Source organism: Canis lupus, chromosome 8, assembly GCF_011100685.1.
Source record: "Canis lupus familiaris isolate Mischka breed German Shepherd chromosome 8, alternate assembly UU_Cfam_GSD_1.0, whole genome shotgun sequence".
Lineage (NCBI taxonomy): Eukaryota > Metazoa > Chordata > Mammalia > Carnivora > Canidae > Canis > Canis lupus.
In genome coordinates, this window is record NC_049229.1 from 59,860,473 (window position 1) to 59,883,359 (window position 22,887).

The window sequence follows — 22,887 nt, forward strand, 5'->3', positions numbered from 1 at the left end:
GCAAAGAGAGCGAGAAAGCAGGAGATTCAGTTAAAAAGCTTAAAAAAAAAAAAAAAAAAAAAAAGCTCTCAAATTTTTTCCTTCCTCAAGAAACTGAAATGATTGGGGCACCTGAGTGGCTCAGTTAGTTGAGTGTCTGACTCTTGGTTTCAGCTTGGGTCGTGACCTCAGGGTCATGAGCTGGAACCCTGAGTTGGGCGCTGCAGTCAGCAGGGAGTCAGCTGGAGACTCTTCTCTATGTCTAGCCCGCTGCGCCTCCCACCCCCACCCTCCACACCCACCTTCCCCCTGCTCTCACACATGCTCTCCCTCTCACTCTCACTCTCTCAAATAAATAAATAAATCTTAAAAGAAAAAAAGGAAAAGAAAAGAAACTGAAATGATCCAGAGGGGACTGGTTACACAAATGTGGGTGCAGTGACAACATATGCCCATTTAGGAAAATTTTAAAAGTGGTTTAAGGGGGGGATGGGGGAGAAAACTAGAATATTTAGTGTGGTGCCATTTATGTGAAATTTGCAGGCACAGGATTTAGGCAATCTGGGCATGGGTTATGCAAAATGCATACATATCACTGTGTATATACATAGAAAGATGTCTAGAAGGATTGTCACCCAAAATGTCATTCCTAGAAGGCAGGCTCTCAGTTGCTTTTCATTATTCCCTTTTCTGTTTTTGTTAAAGTGTTTTACGCCAGCTTGTTTCGGAATGGCAGGAGGTGAGAGCTTGGGCTCCCGGATCAGACCAGCAAGGCTCTGCCCACTATTAACTTCAGAACTGAAGACAAGTTATTTTAACCTCTGTAAATGCAAATGTTCTCATTTGCAAACCAGGGATAATACCTCTCCCCACAGAGTTCTGAGGATTTTTTTTTTTCAGAGTTTTGAGGATTAAATGAGATGGTCTGTGTAATGCCCTCAGCTCAGTGCCCAGCACGGAGTTAGAGGGTAACAAGTAGTACCAATTTCATGACTGTCATTTGACAACCCCTGCCCCCTCAGCACACAGACACACAGACACACACACACACACACACACACACACACTGCTCTTTTTTAAAAAAGTGACAATAACTCCTCACTGGCTGAGGGATTTGGAATTCCATACACCTTCAATTCACATAAATTGGCCACACTGATGATCCAACCTCATTTCGCACTACTGGAAAAGCTCCAACGTGAGGAAGGACATTCCATGAGACACCCCCTTCTACCTCTGGAACTTTGCTTATGCCCTTCCCCAATCGTGCCTATCCTGCAGTGTCCAATCCAGGCCTCACTCCTTCCAGGAGGTCAATCCATATACTGCAGCCCCCACAGATACCTGCTTCCCAGAGCTCATACTTTTGCACCACGTATATTTAATTTGTTTTTGATCACATACTCCCCAGCTGAAAATCCTTGCCTGGACTCCGCCTGTGCAGACTAAGGTGGAAAATACGTGAGCAGCCCTTTCTGAGCTGGCCCCTGCTGACTCCTCTCAGGCCAGGGGACAGTGTAGGAAGAATCCTGAAGCAAGTGAGCTGTGATGAGGAAATGACAGGTGAGCCCTTTAGAGGGAAGTGACAGACATATGAGCTACTTCTGAAACAACAAATAGAGATACTGGTCCCTGGACAAAGTTGGGATGACCCCATGTGGAGATAACGGGACACAATTAAATCCTGAAATGTGATTGTATTTATCCTGAACAACGACCATGAAGCTTTGTTAGGACAGGCACACAGTTTGCCACAAGTCAGGTTAACCAAAAAAAGTGAATCATCATTACCTCTTGCCTTCCTTAACCTCAGATATTTCAAACTCTCTTGACTCTGCATTGGTGATCTTTTTCTGCAAGGGCCAGATAGTCAATATTTAAGGCTTTGTGGGCCACATACGATTTCTGTTGCATGTTTTTCTTTTCTTTTCCACTTACAAAGCTTCAAATATGCAAACGCCATTCTTAGTTCACAGGTTAGACCAAAACATGCCGTGGACTCAATTTGGCAGACCCCCAGGCAACAGACTGGGCCATAGGAAAAAAAAAAAATCTTTTCTGTTAAAGTTTATTTTTTTCCTGCCCCCAGGAATATGAGCTACCACACTGGATGCTCTTTCTAAAATAAACCCTGGCACCCCAGGATTTAAAATCCGGCCGCACGGGATGTGTACCAGCTGTCTTAGCCCATGTCTAACTGACCTAATTGACAACTATCACTTACTCATCAGAGGCTACGGTCTGCTCTGCTTTAGAGGAAGACAGATGGCAAGTCCTTTCTGCTGGCAAAATATCCATTTTCACTGCGCTGTGTGAGTGCCATCAGACCAAAGCACAAGCCTTAACTAGTGCTTATGTTCTCGTTACCTATTCAGCTCTGCCAAATCCACCTGCAAGGAATACCCTGGGGACAGCTCTAAGCCTCAGCCACTTAATTGGGTTCAAATCACACGATCAATACCTAATATTTCCAGTGTCTCTGAAGCTACATAGAGAGTTGGAGGGGTTCAATCAAGTCTCACTGTGCTGAGAAATGCACATAAGTGTCATAAGCTGTACCTAAAAGTACAGATTTGCAGCAAAGACAAGTGGGGATGATTATTTGTTTCATCAAAAACACCCAGAGTAAGATTCCTTTTTAAGCTTTTTTTTTTGAATTATGCAATTATAAATATTTAATGTTTATATATGTAGCCCTCAAGGAAAGCATTTGTCAGTTGAGGTTGAGAGGGGAGGGAAATTAACATTTTGTTGAGTTCCTGCGCTTATCCAGGTGCTTTAGAAGTGTTATCTTTCTGCAATTTGCAAGAAAGTTCTATTATCCCCACATTAGAGATAAGGGAACCAGGCTCAGGAAAGTCAAGGAACTTGCCCTAGGCCACATAGCCAGGAAGTGAAGCCAGAATTCAAATCTGGACTGGGTCCAAGCCATGGTTTTTGACCTCTCCTCTATGTGTGGCACTCCTCTCTCCCCACCACCATGCTCACCTCTAGACAGAAATGAGGAGGAAGACAGCCACTGCCCAAGAATGTAGGTAGACACACCTCTCGAAGGATCGTTTCTAATTAGTCTACATCCTTAAACATGTAAATGCAGGCACCAAACTTCATTTGGCTGTTGGAGCTGGTGAGAGCTTAACTGCTCTGCATTTAAAATAAAATTAAAGGGGCGCCTAGGTGGCTCCATCCTTCAGCTCTGGTCATGATCCCAGGGTCCGGGATCAGAGAGCCCCATGTCGGTCTCCTTGCTCAGCAAGGAATCTGTTTCTCCCTCTCCCTCTGCCTCCCGTTCCTTCTGCTCATGCTCACTTACTCTCTCTTCTCTCTCTCTCTCTCTCTCTCAAATAAACAAATAAATAAAATCTTTTTTAAAAATTAAATTAAAAGGTAAATAAACATGGAGACTGATTTTATACCCTGAGAAGGAAGGAACAGAATAAAGAGTGAAAGCCCTGAAAAACAAGAAGACAAGGAGGAAAGAGTGAGAAACTAGTGTCCGTTGACACATGGGAGCTTCGGACTCAGCTATAGCAGAGCCGGGGAATTGAAGAGCAGGTCCACACAGCACCCAACTTTAACTTTATGTGTATCTGTGACGTAAATCCCTCTATCACTTTCCCAAATCTACAGTAGAGTGGGCTACACGAGCAAATATCTCAAGGAAGTGGTTTTGTGGCTCTTAAGGGTATAGTGGGGCCAGGACGAGAATTGGAACCTAAAGCAAAAAGAAAGCTCTCCAACAAGTCACCAAGCCCTCGGGTTTGGACAATCCCCAAGTCCAGGAACCAGGTTTGATTATTCTGTCTAGATCTGGGGCAAACCACCAGAATTAAAATGAACTGGCAAACTTGGCCTATACACACAGAGAGAAAATCCAGTTGAAACAGACTATCAGGGGAGGAGGGCGGGGGGTGGGGATGAATGAGTGATGGGCACTGAGGGGGGCATATGACGGGATGAGCACTGGGTGTTATTCTGTATGTTGGTAAATTGAACACCAATAAAAAATAAATTTATTATAAAAAAAAAGAAACAGACTATCACTTGAATTAATAACATCATTTTTAACTCAATACGGATATTTCTGATTGAGTTCACAGTTCCAACTTTATTAATTTTTTAAAGTATTTTCTAATGATCTTAATTGAGCTCAAGTAAAACATTTTACAATTAAATGTGTTTGCTTTCATGTGTTGTTTTGTCTTTTCTTGGCGTTCAGACTGCGAAAGTGAAGATAAGCCAGCCCATCAGAAATGTCTGAGCACATAGATAATGAAATGATGCATCTGAGCTGTGTACTGCATCACTTAAAAGATCAGTTATAGGGAGCAGATAGAACCAACAGCAGCATGATGTTAGGCCACAATCTCAGACCCGATGAGTATTGTATGTTCACTTACAAGTTCAACCAATATGAGGTCTTAGAAGGATCCAAAAAGAAATCATTCTGAATGTGATGTAAGAGCTTCAAGCTCCAGGGGAAAGACACTCTAGATAAGAGAGCATTACTGTAACATTTAATTCCACTCCTTGAACTTCCTTTTCAGCCTCTCAGTTGGAACGTCCATTACTCACCCAACTACCCAGGAAACAACCCATGAGTGAATGTTCAAATCAATAATAAACAAATAAACAAACTAAAGTAATAAACTTAGGCCCATGCAATTTACTTCTTTGTAAAAGCAGAGAAACAATAGAAAATAACCCCACAAAAAGAAATATAACAGTTCTTTTTTTTTTTTTTTTTTTTTAAAAAAAAGAAGGTAGGGAGCTAACTTGAACATGGCAAGCAAAATCTAAAAAAGAATGGCAGCTACCAGGGGCCGGGGGTGAGAGAAATGGGGCGATGTTGGTCAAAGAGGACAAACTTTCCTTTATAAGATGAGTAAGTTCTGAGGACCTAATGTATAGCATTGTGATCACAGCTAGTGATACTGCACTACACCCTTGAAAGCAGCTAAGAGAACAGATCTTAAGTACACTCACCACAAAAAAAAAAAAAGAAAAAGAAATTATAATTATGTGACATGATGAAGGTATAATGTAACTCCATAATAGTAATCAGCTTGCAATATATAAATGTACCAAACCAATATATCATACACCTTAAGCTTACATATCATATATCAATCATATCTCAGTAAAACTGGAGGACAGATAAAAATGAGTCTGTCTCCCTCTCCCCCATCCTGCCACCACCACCCCCGGGTAGGGGTGTTAGGACCACCCGAAAGGTATAATGGAGAAACTGCAGCCACTCTGAAAGTGAGGTGGGTCTGAGGCCTATAGGAAGAGAGGAAGGAAAGATATGGCTTGGAGGCCCCCCACCAGCTTTCCTCAGTGCTATAATCCCATAAGGCAATGCCAAGCTGCCCAAATCACTGTTTCAGATGGTGCAAGATACCACCAGAAGTGTTAGCACTACAGTGGGATGAATGATGACCCACAGGGGACCACTAACTGTCTGTGGCTTTTCTCTGATGATCTGTGTACTCAGTGAGATAATCTGTTTCTCTGTTGCCTTATATGGCACCAAAAAGAAAAACAAGCAAAGGTAGAGCAATCATCAGTCTGCTTGTCTGAGACTGGCTGATGAACACAGCCGATGAGAGCCATACGCGTGGACACTAATGGCCCGAGTGATCATTTTACCCATGGTCAAACCCAGGACACTTGCTGAGTCAAGAGGGGCTCTGTGATAAGCATGCTGGGACCACAAGACAGGTGGAATGCAGGGCATATGGTCACTCTACTAATAGCTTATACCACACAGACAAAAGGAAATGGCCTCGTCTGAGAACCCAAGGCTGGTCTGTGTTGACCACATTCTTAGTCCCGAGAGGGCACAGTCAGCAAAGGGGGTCTACGAGGTAAATATTTAGCCAAAGAGGTTGAGGCAGGATGAAGGGGTGGGTATGAAAAGTGACTTCATAAATGTATTAAAAGGGAGCACACTTTCAGCCCTTAATGGACAAAAGGGAAGCCACAAACCCTGTGAGGCCAAGAGAGACAATTGGCAGAGCACATTCATTACAACTCACAAATACCCCTAATGATTCAAAACCCCAACAACAGGGCAGGACGTCCTCCCACTTCCTTCCCCATCTATGGCAGAAGAGCTTCAGGTAAGAAATGGAAGTGTGATATTAATTTGTTGGCCACAGTTGCCTTTTATTTCTCCGGCTTCAGAAGCATTCCTCATATAAATATTTTAGAGCAGGGGAGGGGTAATTTTACATCCAAGTGCGAGACCACATCCCAATATTTCCAATAGCAGGAGTGTATCAGAGGAATTCTGGAGCCACCCCTGGCAAGGCAGTTCTGTGGCAGATTCCAAGAAGCCTCTGCTTCAGTGCCGAGGTGAGAGCACAACCCCCATCAGCACTTAGTCTTGCAACAGAGAAAGCTTGTGGATAAAGAAGCAAACATTCAGCCTATGCACATTACTCAGATTCTCTGAGTCTCGGTGTCTTCATCTATAAGGTGAGGAAACCTTTCCCTGCAGTGTCCTTGTTGGGATATTTTGTAATGTATGTAAAATGTATGTAAAGCTTTGAGTGGTGCACCTTGTCATTTCATATATAGTAATATTAATAAGAACAGGAATCCTTACTGAGCACTTGCCAGTGCACAGAATAATGCAGTTAACCCTTGTGATGAGGCAATTCCTTATGGGCTTGATGCTTCCCTCATGGTTTAAAATTTCTCTTTTTTCATTGTTCTATGTAGTCAGAGAGAGAGAGAAAGAGAGAGAGAGAGAGAGAGAGAGAATTAATTCTATATTGTAAGGCGCAATTTGGAAGGTGAAAGGGCTCCCCTCGAATGTGGCTTGATCCCACATGACAATATTTAGATAGATTAGTCATTAGTGTATATCCAGGTGATAATAGATTTTTATTTTTTAGATCAAGTCTTTTTTTAAAGATTATTTCTTTCTTTGAGAGAGAGAGAGAGAGAGAGAGAGGGAGAGGGAGAGAGACAGCATGAGCGAGAAAGAGTATGTGTGCACGCCAGTAAGGGTGGAGGATAGGGGTAGGGGAAGGGCAGAGGGAGAGAGAATTCTGGAGCAGACTCCCCACTGAGTATGGAGCCTGATGTGGGGCTTGATCTCACCACCCTGAGATCATGACCTGAGCTGAAACCAAGAGTTGGTCACCGAAATGACTGAGCCATCCAGGCGCCCCATGATTTGAGGTTTAGAACATTACCACGACCGAAGAATTAACTAGTGGTAGCAAGGAAAGCCACTTGTTTAAGACCATGAGCTGTGGCTATCCCCATTCCTCTCCATTGAGCTTGGGCATGTTATTTAACTCCTCCCTTCGGTTGCTTGTCCCTGCCTCAAAGGATCACTGTAAACATTAAATAATGAAGTATTTAGGGCAGGGCCTGGTCACAGTAAACACCAGGCAGGTGTTGGCTTGTGATAAAACTAATACCAGCCTGGAAGCTTCTGGAGGACAGGGAGTGGGCATCTTGCGTCTTTTGTTATTTTTTTCTAATCACTGGAGCCAAACACAGCACCTGCTTCAAGACAAGAATTCAGTTAATGAAAATGTTTTATTGTAAATATGGAAAATTATCATACAAGCCACATGACAACCATCAAAACTTCATTAAGTAAGATTTTTTATTCATTTTAAATAAGAACAAAACACACGTACATTTGTATAGAAATGTGGACACCATATACCCCGCTCATTTCTGGATTTTGTGTTTTATTTTTATGGGAGTTTTTTGTGGGGGACACAATCCTCATTTGCAACTTCATTTTTCCAGAGGCATGCCAATTTCCATTAGCTCTTTAATTTCTGGCTCAAAAGCTTTAGACCTTCACTAAACAGTCAGGGAATCACAGCCTCAGGGATAAAAACAATAATAATAATGAAGTGGGGGCCTGTAGAGACAGGCCAAGGGCTGCAGGCCCGATCTTGCATGCATTGAACAATCTTCTGCATGACTGCTTCGCTGGAGAGAGGGCAGTGCCTCTGATTTCTGGGTAAAAATGGGGAGGAGTCACTTCACATTGTCAGACCTGTGTCCTTAGGCACAAAAGACCCAACCCTGCACTCAACAGAGGTCACCTGCTGCCTCAGCTGTGGCCTAAACTTCTTGCACAAAAGGCTGCTTGGAAGAAGGGATGGCTCAGGGTTGGGAAGGAGAAGGCTTAGCTGGCTTTGCACTCTGACTCACAGCAAGGATTTCCACTGACTGCTGAATCGGTGCCTTGGGTACCATGCTTCCCTTCAATCATTGTGTTTCTAGATATGTAAAGCTTCAGAGGTTAAGAACACCAGGGGAATCTGCTCATGCAGAAAAATTTAGACGGAAAGCTGATTTGAGAGAAGTACCTTGACAACCAGACTGAAAAGAAAGAACTTCTGTTGCCCAGAAACAAAATAACTTTCTGCTTTGCTTCTGCAAAGGTTTTAAACAAAAGGCTCTTGGTCTCCAAAACAGATCTAAAACACCCTATTCATTCAGTCCTCGAAACTCAAGCATCTTCTATGGCTTAGAAGGGATATATGGCACGAGGGATATATGGGATAAAAGAGTCAATCTGGAAGACCTAAGTGGGAAAGAGAGAGATGAGAAAAATAATGTTCACTCAAATAGTGTCTATTGGGCACCCCGGGTGGCTCAGCGGTTTACTGCTACCCTCGGCCCAGGGTGTGATCCTGGATACCCGGGATCGGGTCCCGCGTCAGGCTCCCTGCGTGGGGCCTGCTTCTCCCTCTGCCTGTGTCTCTGCCTCTCTCTGTGTGTGTCTCTCATGAATAAATAAATAAAATCTTTAAAAAAAAATGTCTACTAAGGGTAGAGGCACATGTCAGTGCTATGGGGTCAAGCAGGGCACTGCCTGCCATGGAGGGTACACGAAGGCCTCCCCTAGGACTTGAGTCTGGCCCCCTCTGAAGGTAAATCAGTTCAGGAATCCAGAACACAACACTTAGCAGAGTGCCATCGTTCGCACGCCATAAATGTGATCACTGAATGAATGAATGGTTTAAAACCAGCTCTTGACTCTTGCCATCCTTTGGATTTATGTAAGGGACCAAAATGGCCATGTGCTGACTGACCAGATCATACTACCCTGCTGCCTGAAGGAGCATAGCTTCCCAGCACTCTCAGGATAAAGCCCTGCATGGCCTGTCCACCTGCTCCCTGGCTAATTGCCTACCAGGTTCCCCTTACTAACTCCCCTTTGGCCATACATGATCCTCTTCTCTCAAGTCCTCAGACATCCTGGGTGTCCTTCCACTATAGGCCTGGGCACTCAGCTCCCCCACCCAGAATCCCCGACCCCCTATGTCAATTCTCCTGCTGATGCACCACCTGGCTCCTTCTCTGCAGCATTCATCATGGTTTTGTTTATCCTGATTTGTGCAATTACATGCACAAGGGTTACCTATCCGTAGGGTAACCATACAATTCATCTTTCAAATCAGAACAATTTTGAGAGAGAAAGGGCTGCCATTAACAATTATTCCAGAACCATGAAACCTGGGATGTTTGGTCATCCTAGCTAGAAACTCCAAGAGGGTCAGGGACTATATGTTCACCTTTTATTCACCATCATGTCCCCAGGACTTAGCACTAAAGTTGGCACACAGCAGGAAATCAGTAAATTTGTTGAATGATTGAGTGACTAAGTGAGTAATTGAGTAAGGGATTTGGGGCGTGGTAGAAGGGAATGGTAAATGTCATGGCCTCGGAAAATGTTCATGGCTCATGCAAATTAACCAACATCTCCTACTTCTAGAGAAAACAGTTTGGAAGCTCCTGATCTCTGGCCCTCCCTTATCTGCAGAATAGCGGTATTGGTCACCATACAACATTAAAGGTCCACACCGAGGACACAACACAGCCTCCCATACAGCTGCTCGTATCTTAAATGAAATCATGTCACACCAAATTATGGTGGAGCCGGGCCCAAAGAGCAGAGCCAGTGAAATGAATCCATATGCTAGAGTACTGAGTAAAGTATCTAAGACTCTAATCACTTGCTAGCAAAGAATAAAAATCCCCAAGAGATCATTAAATGAAAACCAGTAGCAGAGGTCCTGTTGACCAACATAAAAAGGCATGAATCAGTCAAGGAAGAGGAGACATAGCAGGATGAGAAGGGACCCTCATACACACACAAAGGCTCATACTTCTAGGAAATTCCAGACCCGGCCCACACCAGGCAGATGAAAGCTTGAGGTTTTCTTCAGATAAAGAGATTAACATGAATAGAAAGTGGCCACGCTAAGGTCAAGAGGGTTCTGAGAAGTAACTCGCCAAAGCAAAGTCTGAAAGAAGTATGCCGGGGGAAAATAGTCAACTTTCCAGACACAAGGTAGCCTGCTCACTCTGAGGAGTGCCACACCAGCTGCCCCCAGGGTCGCCCTCCCATGAGAGAAGAATCCTTGTTGCCTGCAGTTGTACTGGCCTTATTGTACAAGGCCTTTAGAATGGAAACTCCCATATCCCCCCTAGTGGGCACCTCATCCAACACTACAGCCCTTCCATGTGGCAACTACCTGGAGAGAAAACAGCCAAGTGATCCCACAAGCTACACTGGAGACACTTCGAAGTCTGAAAATATTTAAGCATTCACAGCCTGAAAAACAAACTGCTACAAATCATCATCCATCCAGGCTGAGGCATGGTTTCCTCCCCTCATCATTGAGGGAAGCCACCTCATGGTTTTATTCTTTGAGGTTTACAGAAGATGAACGTGTTACTGCTTTCTCCAAGACTAGCCACAACAGAAGTTTCTAAGACAATTGTACTAGGGACAGGGAAATAAGCAATTGAGGCAAGAGAGCCCAGTGAGGATAAAGAGGTTCTTGAGATCGGGTGGCTGTCAAATCAAGTTCAAGGAAATATTATTTCCTGCACGCCAGGTAGATGTCAGGCACTCTGCTGGTGCTCTGTGTGGGCGATCCCCTTTCCTCCTCCCCATATTCTGAATGAGAGGGACTGTCCCATCCTTTCCTAGGAGGAGGAGCCTTAGGTTCTGTGGGGTGAGGGACCAAGTCTACTTTCACACCCATGCTCCTTCCTCTTGTTGACACCTTCTTGAAAATACAACAATCCACATTTCGAGTGCTATCGTACCAGGTCAGACAGCCCACACACCCTTAAAAATATTTCCTTCTCCCTCCAGTCTTTTCCTCAGAGTAAAAGCTTTCGGGAAAGGCCCAGATGTGCTATAAGGGAAACTCAGCAATTATGCAAGTGAGAAGCACAGCCCAATGGTTAGAGCGATGGGCTTCAGAGTCAGACGTCCCAAGGCTCAAATCCCCATTTAACCATATACTGATTGTTTTTTACCTCGCACAAGGTACTTCTCAGAATTATTTTCTCATCCATAAAATGGAATGATAGAGATGGAACCTACCTGTAGTAAGCTTATTGCCAGGGTTAAGTGAGCTCAGACATGGAAGCACTTGGAACAGTGCCTAGAGGAAAGTGAACAACCAAAAAAACAAAAACAAAAACAAAAAACCAGCAGCCATTTTTCATTACTAAGACAGTTGTGCAGGAAATCTCTCTGTTACAGTCATCTGCAGAGTCTCCCGTGTCGCCTCAGGGGCAAGAGTGCAGAGATGGATGGTTCTTATGTGTCCCCTCTGGGTAGAACTGCTGAGGCCCAGCTCTGGTTAAGTGGCTTGCCCCAGGGCATCAAACTAGAAGATCCACACACCTCAGCAGGGCATGAACAGCAGCCAGGCCCTCAGTCAGAGGACACAGGCCCTTTCACTCAGTTACACCTTGGCCTGATGGCCATCCTATTGTTCCACTGACCTGCGCCTTGGGGGCTGCCTGAGGCTTCTGGGTCTCTGAGGTTTTCTGGAATGTTTCCCAAACTATATGAGCAACAATGTGAGTGAAAGAGAGGGGGATTGGCACAGAGAGAGATCTGTGGAGAGATCAGCGTCCCCACCAAAGCTTGGGATAAAGATGCTGACCTAGGTGGCCATGGTAAGCCCTCTAAATGGAATAGGAAACTGCTATGTTGCCTCCCCGGGCTCAAGCCATAAAGACACAGCCCCACTGGTGTTAGCAGCCGGAGCCAGCATTCACAGAAATTTCTGTGAAGGTGACTTCACGCTTTAACAGTAGAAGCAAACTGAGAAATTTTGTCAATTAGAAAATTTAGGACTGAAACCCCAAAGGGCATTTAGCAGCTTTCTTCTCTTTCCCCTCAGTAGGCCTCGAGGAGGGACATATTTTAGTAGGAGCTTTCTGGTTTCTTTTTTCTTCCTTCCCTAACAAATGAATAATAGCAATCACAACAGTAAAAGTAACTAAACTGCAGACCACCCTAACAGGTGGACATGAATAATACCATCATCTCCTGTTTACAGGCGGGAAGCTGAGACCTGGGGTGACTCTCCTATTTCCCAAGGCACCCAGCCAGAAATCAGGAAAGAGATTTAACATAGGAAGGGAAACTGCAGAGCCTGGGTGCCTATCTCCAGCAATGCTGCCCACCGGGCCTCTGCTTGAACAAGCAATGGGTGCAGAGCACTGAGCAAGCACTCCAGAAATCCCTGCTGAAGGGAAAGGAGTCATCTGCAACTTTCCTTTGTCGAACTCTCTTAAATGTGCCCCCTTCTCTGTGCCCAGCATCTCTCACCTCTGATGTTCTTCTAGTGGCTCTTCCTTCCTCCAATTTCTCCTTCCACCAACCCAAAGTCCCCATTGCTAAAGAATTCTTTTTCCAAAAGAAAATTTTCATCATGTCACTGCGTTGCGTAAACTTTTGCAATGACTCCCCACTTCTCGGGGCGTAAAGCCCAACTCCTAAGCAAGTTTCGGGGGGCAGCTCCCAAATCCAGCCCACTTGCCTCTCCAGCCTCATCTAGCACCTCTCCCCATACCTCTCAGCTCAAGCCACACTGATCACCTGCAGCTCTCTCGACAGGCCACCCACTCCACTGGGATGCCCTGCATGCACGGCCTGTATCATGAACCTCCTCCCACGGTCTGTGTTTCTGTTTGAATGTGTGGTGGTTAAAAGCCTACAATACATGGCCAGACTGCCCAGGAGTAACTCCTAGTTCTTCTAGGATTTTAGTAAATCCTGGATCTTCTAGGTGACTTTGAGCATGTAACTTTGCTGCCTGCTGCCTCAGTTTCCTCATCTATAAATGGGCACAAAAGACTATCCTTCTAGAACAGTCGTAGAGACTAAAAGAAGATGAATAGCCATGGAAACTTCCCTGACCTCCGTTTGCCTCATTAGGGCTCCCATTTTTCACATATTTCAGATAGCTCCATTCTGATCATCACCAAAAAGACAGGAGACAACAAATGCTGGAGAGGATGTGCAGAAAAGGGAACCCTCTCGCACTCTTGGTGGGAATGCAAACTGGTGCAGCCACTATAGAAAACAGTATGGAAGATCCTCAAAAAATTAAAAATATAACTACCATATGATCCAGTAATTCCACTTCTGGGAATATGTCCAAAAAAACCAAAAACATTAACTTAAAAAAATATACACACCCTCACGCTCATAGCAGCATTATTTACAATAGGCAAGACCTGAGTGTCCATCAACAGAGGAGTAGATGAAGAAGCTGTCACATATATACAGTGGAACATGAATGGACCTTGATGGCATCAGGCTAAGTAAAACAAGTCAGACAGAGAAAGACAAATGCTGTATGGTCTCACTTATATGTGGAATCTAAAAAAACAAAAACAAAAATGAAAAATTTGTAGTAAAAGAGATCAGAGGCCAAAGGTAGAGGTGGAAGAGGAAGGTAGTCAAAAAGTAGAAGCTTCAGGGTTGCCTGGGTGGCTCTGTCGGTTAAGCATCTATCTTGGGCTCAGGTCATGATCTCAGGGTCTTGGGATGGAGCCTGCTTATCCCTCTCCCTCTGCCCTTCCCCCTTACTCATGTGCTCTCTCTGACCCTCTCTCTCTCTCTCTAAAACAAATAAATAAAAATTTTAAAAAGGACCAACTTCAGGTTATAAAATACATAAACTAGAGATGTAAAGTGCAGCATGATGACTCTGGCTAACCCAGCTGTGTGATACACAGGAAAGGTGTTAAGAGAGCGAATTTTGAGGGTTCTCACCACAAGGAAAAATTTTTCTATCTCTTTTTGCTTTTTTCCTTTATTGTATCTATACTCGAAGTTAGATGCCAAGCAAACACAGCAGTAATTGCTTCACAATACATGTTCGAACCATTCTTCAGTACACCGGAAACCTATACAGTGAGGCATGTCAATCATCTCACCATAAAACTGGGGGCGGAAATAGCTTCTGGGGTTTCTCAATCTCAGCCGTGGTGACATTTGACTGGATAATTCTCTGCTGTACTGGGGGATGTCCTGTGCCTTGCAGGATGTTTAGCAGCATCTCTGGTCTCTACTCACCAGATTCCACTATAGCACCTCCTCAAGTCATGACAATTGAAAATGTCTCCAGATGTTGTCAGATGCTCCCCCCGGGGGGCGGTGGGCAAACCTCCTCCCCATTAAGAACCACTGCTTGGAAAAAAAGAACCACTGCTCAAACCAGGGGATGTAGGGAACTGTTGAATCACTATATTGTACACTAATATAACACTGGATGTTAACTAACTGGAATTAAAATTAAAACTTAAAAATAAAAGAACCACTGCCTGAAACTCTAAGCTGTTAGAATAATACTATAAACATTAACGACAGAGGGAATGATCTTTTTTTTTTTTTTAGCACTCACCACGTGCCAAACATCGTTCAAAGCCCTTCTCATGAATTATAGAATTTAATCCTCTCAACACCCCAAGGGTGAGGGATTTTAGGCGCATTTTATTGATAACAAAACTGGATCAGAGAGAGGTTAGGAACTTGCTCATGGTCTGTTTTATTCTCCTCTTTTCTATCCCCAGCACCTCACATGTGACCTGATACAACCTGATACAACAGCTCAATAGCAACTTGAAGAATGTATGAATGAATTCATTAATGAGAAAGTTCCCTGCATAACAACAGTTGAATCAGGGACGGTGACCCATTGGTCTTCTCCCAAGTCCCACAGCATCCCCATAAAAGTGGTTTAATTCTTTTGAAACTCCTTCCCCAGCTATGGCTCTTTCAAGCTATCCATACATTTTATGGGAGTTAAGCTGTTCTGGGCACTCTGTTCTTGTTATTAATAACATGAATTACACCTTCCAGCTTACGTTATGAGGGATTTACTCAATCCAGCCAAGGGTCCTGACATTACCAGATAAATACCATTGATATCATCTTCAACCTGTCAGTCTCTCCTTTCAGACTTTGGTGAGGTACAATGATACTATTTTTCCAGCTTGGAACATACCACGCTGAAAACTCTTCCAAAAAAGGGTGTTTCTTATGAGCACTATATACAGTGCTGCTCAGACACATGAAGTCAGAGAATGCTCCCCTGGTCCGGAAGGGTGGGCCTTTTCATCCTATGAAGGAATCAGTGAACAGAAGGGCAAACCATAACTAATTGGTTCTTGATGAACACAGATTCAGTATTTAAATCTGCTTAACCCGTGTTGTGAAAAAGACCATAGATAAACACATGTATAGATCCTTACATTACAATGGCTGGAGATCTTAAATATCCCAAGCCCAGGATTCACACCCAATGGGTGCAGGGAGAAGACATAGGGACATGCTTTCTGTTATGAAGCAGGGAACTGATGTTTCTTGACTCTCTTAAAATTCTGGAAAGTGTTAAACACAAAGCAAACATTTAAGAGAGAGCTGAGGTTATGATAAAGCAATACCTACTGAAAGACCTTGTAGACTCATTGAGAGGAAGGGCCAGGTCAGACAGATCTCACTTTGAATCCTAGCTTGGCTACTTTGAGGGTTGGAGAGGTACTCCACCTACTTTAGAATCAGCTTCCTCACCTATAAAATGGGCCTAATTGTGCCAACTTGAAGGGTTGTTGACACAATTCCATGAGATAATGAGGGTAAGGTATCTGGATTTCAACAGGTGTCTCATAAAGGATAGCTTTTTTAAATTATTACAAAAATGATCTTAAGGATATGTGTGTCTTCGTGTGCATATGCACACACACACACACACAAACACACACACACACACACACACACCCTTCGTTTCACAGAGAAAACTTTTGGGGCCAAAGCAGGGGAGGAGTTTTAATGGCAACACCAGAATTAGAATCATTACATGCCCCCATCCCATCCATTCTGGCCTCAGAGCTCTTTCATGAAGAAGAGAGCCAAAGAATGGGCAATACAGAAATAAATAAACCAGTGCATGGAGAATCTCAGATATCCAGTGGCATCATCAGTGTTATAGATTTCGTTTGATATCTCAATCCAAAAGGATTTCTCCATCGGGCAATAATTAGATGCAAAGCAATGCAAAGATGATATGATGTGAATGTTTTTCCTCAAGATCTCACTGTCTAAGGAAGGAAAATAAATGCAACCATGAATCTAGATTCACTTCAGACCACTTTTTACGTTATTACATGTATTGCAACTAAATAGAAAGTATCTCACCACGTACCACCACCACATGTATAATTCTGTTCTCGTTTAAACTTACTCCAGAATTGTTTCCCCCACTTTTCTATGACATTCTAGGCATAGATTAGTGCCTTAAATCTGGCACAGATTAGTACACCACTCCCATCACCACGAATTTTATCACATTTTCTCATAAAAGGAGAAGAAAAAAAAAAAAGACAAAGCTATCCAACAAAGGATAATGTGAAACACCACCCTTAGATTTTCACATATTTAAGTTTTCTTTTTTAGTAAAAATTACAGAAACACTGATATAAAGTCATATTTATTCCTGGGAGGGAGAATGTGTATTTCTACGTATGTAAGAGTCAAGTCAGATGATTACAATTTCTTTAAAGGACTACTATTGTTATGAAGGTTCCAGATCATAAGGAGCCCCAGAATTCCCCTACCTTATCAATGCCGTTAGAAAGAAACACACAATATATATACAATGAAATATTCCTCAGCTATCAGAAAGGACAAATATCCATTTGCTTCGACGTGGATGGAACTGGAGGGTATTATGCTGAGTGAAGTAAGTCAATCGGAGAAGGACAATCATTATATGGCCTCATTCATTTGGGGAATATAAAAATTAGTGATAGGGAATAAAGGGAAAGGAGAGAAAATGAGTGAAAATATCAGTGAGGGAAACAGAACATGAGAGACTCCTAACTCTGGGAAGCAAACAAGGGGTAGTGGAAAGGGAGGTGGGCAGGGGATGGGGTGATTGGGTGACGGGCACTGAGGGGGGCACTTGATGGGATGAGCACTGGGTGTTATGCTGTATGTTGGTAAATTGAACTCCAATAAAAAATATACCAAAAAAGGAAAGGAAAGGAAAGGAAAGGAAAGGAAAGGAAAGGAAAGGAAAGGAAAGGAAAGGAAAGGAAAGGAAAGGAAAGGAAAGGAAAGGAAAGGAAAGGAAGAAAGGAAAGAAAGAAAGAAAGAAAGAAAGAAAGAAAGAAAGAAAGAAAGAAAGAAAGAAAGAAAGAAAGAAAGAAAGAAGGAAAGAAAGAAAGAAAGAAAAAGAAATAGCCAGGCCAGTCTTGCAAACCCTGCAATAGCCTGGACTGTAGTAGCCATTAGAATTTAATGCAGATGACCCCAGAGCAGACGAAGTCATGGGAGCCACCTTCTCCATCCCTCTGCCTTATGAAGTCCTAGAAAGATGTGACTCTCCTTTACCTTCATAAATGTCACCGCATTCCAAAAGGACCTACCCTTCCTGGTTCAGGAGCATGTGCAGGATGCTCCGAGGCAGCCACCCTCCCTCCCCTGCACGATGAAGGCCCCCAACTGGGCCCTCAACCACTTCCCTTCCTCCTCTGGGACTTGGCACCCTGGGCTTCACAGTCTTCTGAAGCTTCCTGTTTCATTTGCACCCATCACACCACCTGAGGGCCATCTCCCATGGCGCTCCCAGCCACAGTTCACCCCTGCCTGGGTCACCCCCACCCCTGCTTTCATTGCCTGGCTTCCCTGGGTGGTAGCCCTTCTCTACCTCCATATTTTTACGGATATTTTATCTTTAACATCCAAGGTCTGCAAGGACCCCCGCACAGCGCCTGATACAAATAAGTGTTCAAAAACAGCAATCCTGATTATTACTATTACGGCCAGCCTTATTATTGCAGCCCCGTAAATCCACCAAAATATCTCTGCCACGTCACCAACAGCCTCCCAGGTAAAAACACCCCTGCTTCTTTAACATTTCTTTCTCTGGCTTCTAGGACAACCCTCTTGGCCCAGGGTCTCGCAGACTTTAGAATCAGGAGGTTAATCAGCACCCGCCTCCAGCCCCCTCACCCAAAAAGCAGGTGCTGCAAATCCCAACCTCCCAGCATCGAGGCTGTTGCACGCAGGGGCCCTCTTCCCCCACAGGCCTCACTCTCTGGCTTCTTGGAGGTCCCAGCCCACGTGTCACCTCCCCGGAGGGGACCTCCCCGACCGGCAGGAGCACCTCAACCAGAGGCAACAACTCGGTGAGCTCCAAGGACAAAAGCCGAGGTGGCCCTCGTCCCCGCAGGCTGTCCTGTGGCTGGCGCGCTCCCTGCTCACCTGGATCAGCGTCTCCAGCTCCTGGGGGCTCACGCAGATGTGATCCCGCAGGAATTCCGCCTTCTCCAAGGCGATGGTGTTCTTCTGGCTGCTCTCGAAGGGCTGCTCCAAGGCCCGGAACACCAGACCGCCCGTGACGAGGTAGACCACGACGACCACAAAGATGGCGACGACTGTCTTCCACTTCATGACGGTCTGCAGGCCCCCCTGGGGGGCGCCTTCCATCCTGGCTACCACCGTGGCTCGGGAGGAGATGGAGAGGCGCGGGGTCGCGTGGTGCCCGTTAGCGGCCCCCTTGGGCTGGCACACGGGGGGCGCTGCTGTCGGAACGGCCACTGAGAACAGGGCGGGGTGGGGGGGGACAGGGGGAGAGAGAGTTTGTTGATAAACATGAGACACAGAACATGCCAGAAACAAAGCACAGCTTGATGGGATGAGCACTGGATGTTATACTATATGTTGACAAATTGAATTTAAATGTAAAAAAGTGGAAAACAGTGTGGAGGTTCCTCAAAGAGTTAAAGATAGAGCTACCCTACGACCCAGCAATTGCACTGCTGGGGATTTACCCCAAAGATGCAGATGCAGTGAAGCACCGGGACACCTGCGCCCCGATGTTGATAGCAGCAATGGCCACAATAGCCAAACTGTGGAAGGAGCCTCGGTGTCCATCGAAAGATGAATGGATAAAGAAGCTGTGGTCTATATATACAATGGGATATTACTCAGCCATTAGAAACGACAAATACCCACCATTTGCCTCAACGCGGATGGAACTGGAGGGTATTATGCTGAGTGAAGTAAGTCAACCAGAGAAGGGCATCATCATATGGTCTCACTCATATGGGGAATATAAGAAATAGTGAAAGGGATTATAAGGGAAAGGAGGGGAACTGATGGGAAAAATTAGAGAGGGAGACAAACTATGAGAGACTCCTAACTCTGGGAAACAAACAAAAGGTTGCAGAAGAGGAGGCGGGTGGAGAGATGGAGTAACTGGGTGACGGGCACTTGATGGGATGTGCTCACTGGGTGCCCAGTTGTCACTGGGTGTTATGCTATATGTTGGCAAATCGAACTTAAATAAAAACAAATGTAAAAAAAAAATAAAAAATAAAAACAAATGTAAAAAAAAATGTTTAATATAAAAAGAAAAAAAAGAAAGCACAGATGTCTTTCTCAAGCCAGCTTTCAAACATGAGGATTCAAAACTGGCAGTGAGGGAATCTGACCAGTTGCTAGGTACCTGTTTCAGTTCTTTAAAAAAGAGCAACAGGAGTTCTGGGTTTGTTGTTTTTTGGTTGTTGGTGGTTTTTTTAAGAGTAGTATTAACTGAGTTTGAAATTCTTATACTTTTCCACAAGGGACCAATTTAGAAAGCCAGGTCCTCTGTGATCTACAATTCATCCCTTCTCTCAGCCTCCTCGGTGAAACAATGTGTAAGTCACAGGACAAACCATCATATTTGAAAAACAGACATGTTGTTCAACTTGGAGAGGAAATAAATAGGAGCCGGATGCCCAGCTACCTGGTCCACGTACTGAGGACCACAGAATACCCAGAGTGGACAAGAGATGAACATCTAGCAGGTTTCAAAGTCCCTTTTATCCCAGGTTGTAGTCACAAAACAAAGAGAAAGAAAGGTGAACTTGCTATCAGGCAGACGGGTCAAAAATCAAACACGGCAAAGAGAGTTTGGGTCTCAGCAGGCTACCAAAGTGAAAAACAGAAAGCAGGTAACTGGATTGAGGGAAGGAAACAACGAGTGATGTTTTATGCCAAGTAACTCAGTTCCCTGAAAAAATAATAATAAAATAGGTTCTAAGTGCATTTCTCAATAAAAAATGCAATGACTTAGATGTAATCACTCCTGATCTATTAGTGATAGAGTTTTTCTTCTATTTTCCTCCAATAAGAAGCCATTGGAAAAGAAACCTCACCTCATCTTGAGAACACATTGAACTCTCAAGGGTCCCTGGTCTCTATAAGGGCAGTTGCATTACCTTGGAAATAAATATGTGAAACTGGAGGCTTTTCCAGAATGGCAGGGAGAGCAGGGTCGTGTTGTGCACATTCTGCTATCGTGCATTTCGGAAATCTGTCCCGTGCAGCAGTGAACAGCACTGAACTTCAGTTTTGCTCTGCCTTTATTATACTAATGTGTATTATGGCCTCTGTCACAGTGCAGCCTGGCCATTGTGCAAATAAGGTATTAGGAGATGGTATTAGGTAATTACCTAAGTGGAGCAAATGATTACAGAGCAGATTGCTCGGTCCCTGCTTTGGGAAACTCAAGAAGAATAAAAGCAGGGGAATGTCACTCGCTCTCTGTTCAAAGCACCAATGACCCTGATGACCCCTTGGCCAGAAGGGTGGTCACCTCAAGGAATCTAGGTCTATAAACATCTGCCTTTCCTCCTAGCGCCTCAAAATCAACTTTTCTCTTTGAAAACCAAGCAGAACATCAGCCTTTTATTATACATTTTTCTAGCAAATAAAGTCATTAAATGCTACGTTTCCTCCTGAGTCACTGAACACCAAACCATCTGGAATGTCTCACTGAAAGATTTCAGAATCAGAATAAGCACCTTGGGCATCATGTTCTTGTTAATCCTGCCCCCAAACCACTACTTGCAGGTTCCTACAGCCCTGGTTGATACTGAAGTGCATCTGGTGTAGGGCAGCTTTCTTTCAACCTTGCTCCCACACCTCCCACTCACTCACCCTCCTTGCTGTATTTCTCAGTCCCTTGTGCCTCTCACCATTCCCAGGACCACCAACCTCCTCAGTGCCATCATCACAGCTTACCTGGACCAACCCAGCAGCCTCCTACATGACCTCCCCGCCTCCACTCTCACCCACCTTTGACAAATCTGGTGTTAAAAAACACTTCTGGAAGCACCTCCTCCCCTTTTCCCCTGCTCCCTCTGGGGTTGCCAGAATAATGGCCCCCAGAGATGTTCATGTCCTCAATCCCGGGGCCCTATGCCTGTGCTACCTGACATCAATTCACAAAAGGAACTTTGCAAATGTGATTAAGTTAAGGATCTGGAGATAGAGAATTCTCCTAGGTTATCTGGGTGGGTCCAATGTAATCACAAATGTCCTTAAAAGAGGGAAGCAGGAAGGTTAGAGAAAGACGTAAGGAAGGGAGCAGAGGTCACAAGCCACAGGATGGAATCAGCTCCTAGAAGCTGGAAAAGGCAGGGAACAGACTCTCCTCTAGAGGCTCCAGAAGGATCCAGCCCTGCCTACACCTTAATTTTGGTCCAATGGGACATTTTTGAACTTCTGACCTCTAGTACCACAAGATAATAAATAGGTATTGCTTTAAGCCACTAAGATTGTGGCAATTATTTACAGCAGCAACAGGAACCTCATACATGCCCACTAGACTAGCTCTCTCTTGGCCCACACTCACTGCGCTGTGCTGTTAATAGAGCCTGTTTACTTGTCATTTGACCTAGAGCTTCAGGAGGGTAGGCCCTGAGTCTATCCCCTCACCTTTGTACCCCAGTGTCCTATACAGTGCCTGGCTCATAATACACTGATTCAATGAATGGAGAATAAAAGGAAGAGATATTGGCACCTCCAATCCACACATACAGTGTGATTGAGTGGTGTTCGGTGGAAAGAGCTTGGCAGTCCACCAGCACTCAACAGCAGATGCTCCAACACAGCAGTGCTCTGTTCCCTCCTCCACACCTTCATGGGTGTTCCTTTGGCCAGCAGCCTCTGCCCCACCTTCACCTCCTGGGAAACACCCAATCTCCTCCATCTCAGCTCAAAGCTGCCTCCTCTGGGAAGCCATCCTGGACTCTCCAGGCAGGCTCGGCAGGCCTGTCTCCCCCACAGCTTATAAATTCCTTGGAGTCTGAAAGCTTGTCTTTTGATTGTTGGATCTCCATTTCTTGGCACAGTGCCTGGCATAGATCAAATGTTTGTTTTCTGTTGTTGTTAACTCCTTCAGACTATAAACAAAAGCCTCATCAGAATCACCACCACCCTCAGTAACAAGCATTTAGCCAAGTCAGCATGAGGTGCTTGCTGTGCTGTGGTGGGGATAAGTCAGGGCCCCTCCCAGCCTTGGGGGTTTGACATTCTACTCAGGGAACATCCTCCACAGGGTCAGGTGCCAGACAGTAGGAGGAAGCCTGATGACAGCCTTGTACTTGGAGGTCAGCTGGACCCAGGTCTCCTTCACTGACTTGCATCTTGGATGTTTCCAAGGCTTCTAGCATCCCTGAGGCCGAGCAGAATTGGGCCTGACAAAGGTCTTTCGCAGATCACTTCCTGATGCCAGTTTGCTAAGAGGCTGTCCCTGGGAGCAG

The 22,887-nt window shown here is 44.7% G+C and overlaps 1 protein-coding gene across 2 annotated transcripts in view; it reads right to left on the reverse strand.

Moving 5' to 3' along the window:
* KCNK10 (potassium two pore domain channel subfamily K member 10) overlaps window positions 1-22,887 on the reverse strand; it is a 133,590-nt gene that overhangs the window by 53,752 nt on the left and 56,951 nt on the right. For both annotated transcript variants that reach the window (XM_038545496.1, XM_038545495.1), the window contains exon 2: window positions 18,557-18,891. In XM_038545496.1, the coding sequence (XP_038401424.1) occupies window positions 18,557-18,891 (335 nt within the window). The remainder of the gene's footprint in view (window positions 1-18,556; window positions 18,892-22,887) is intronic.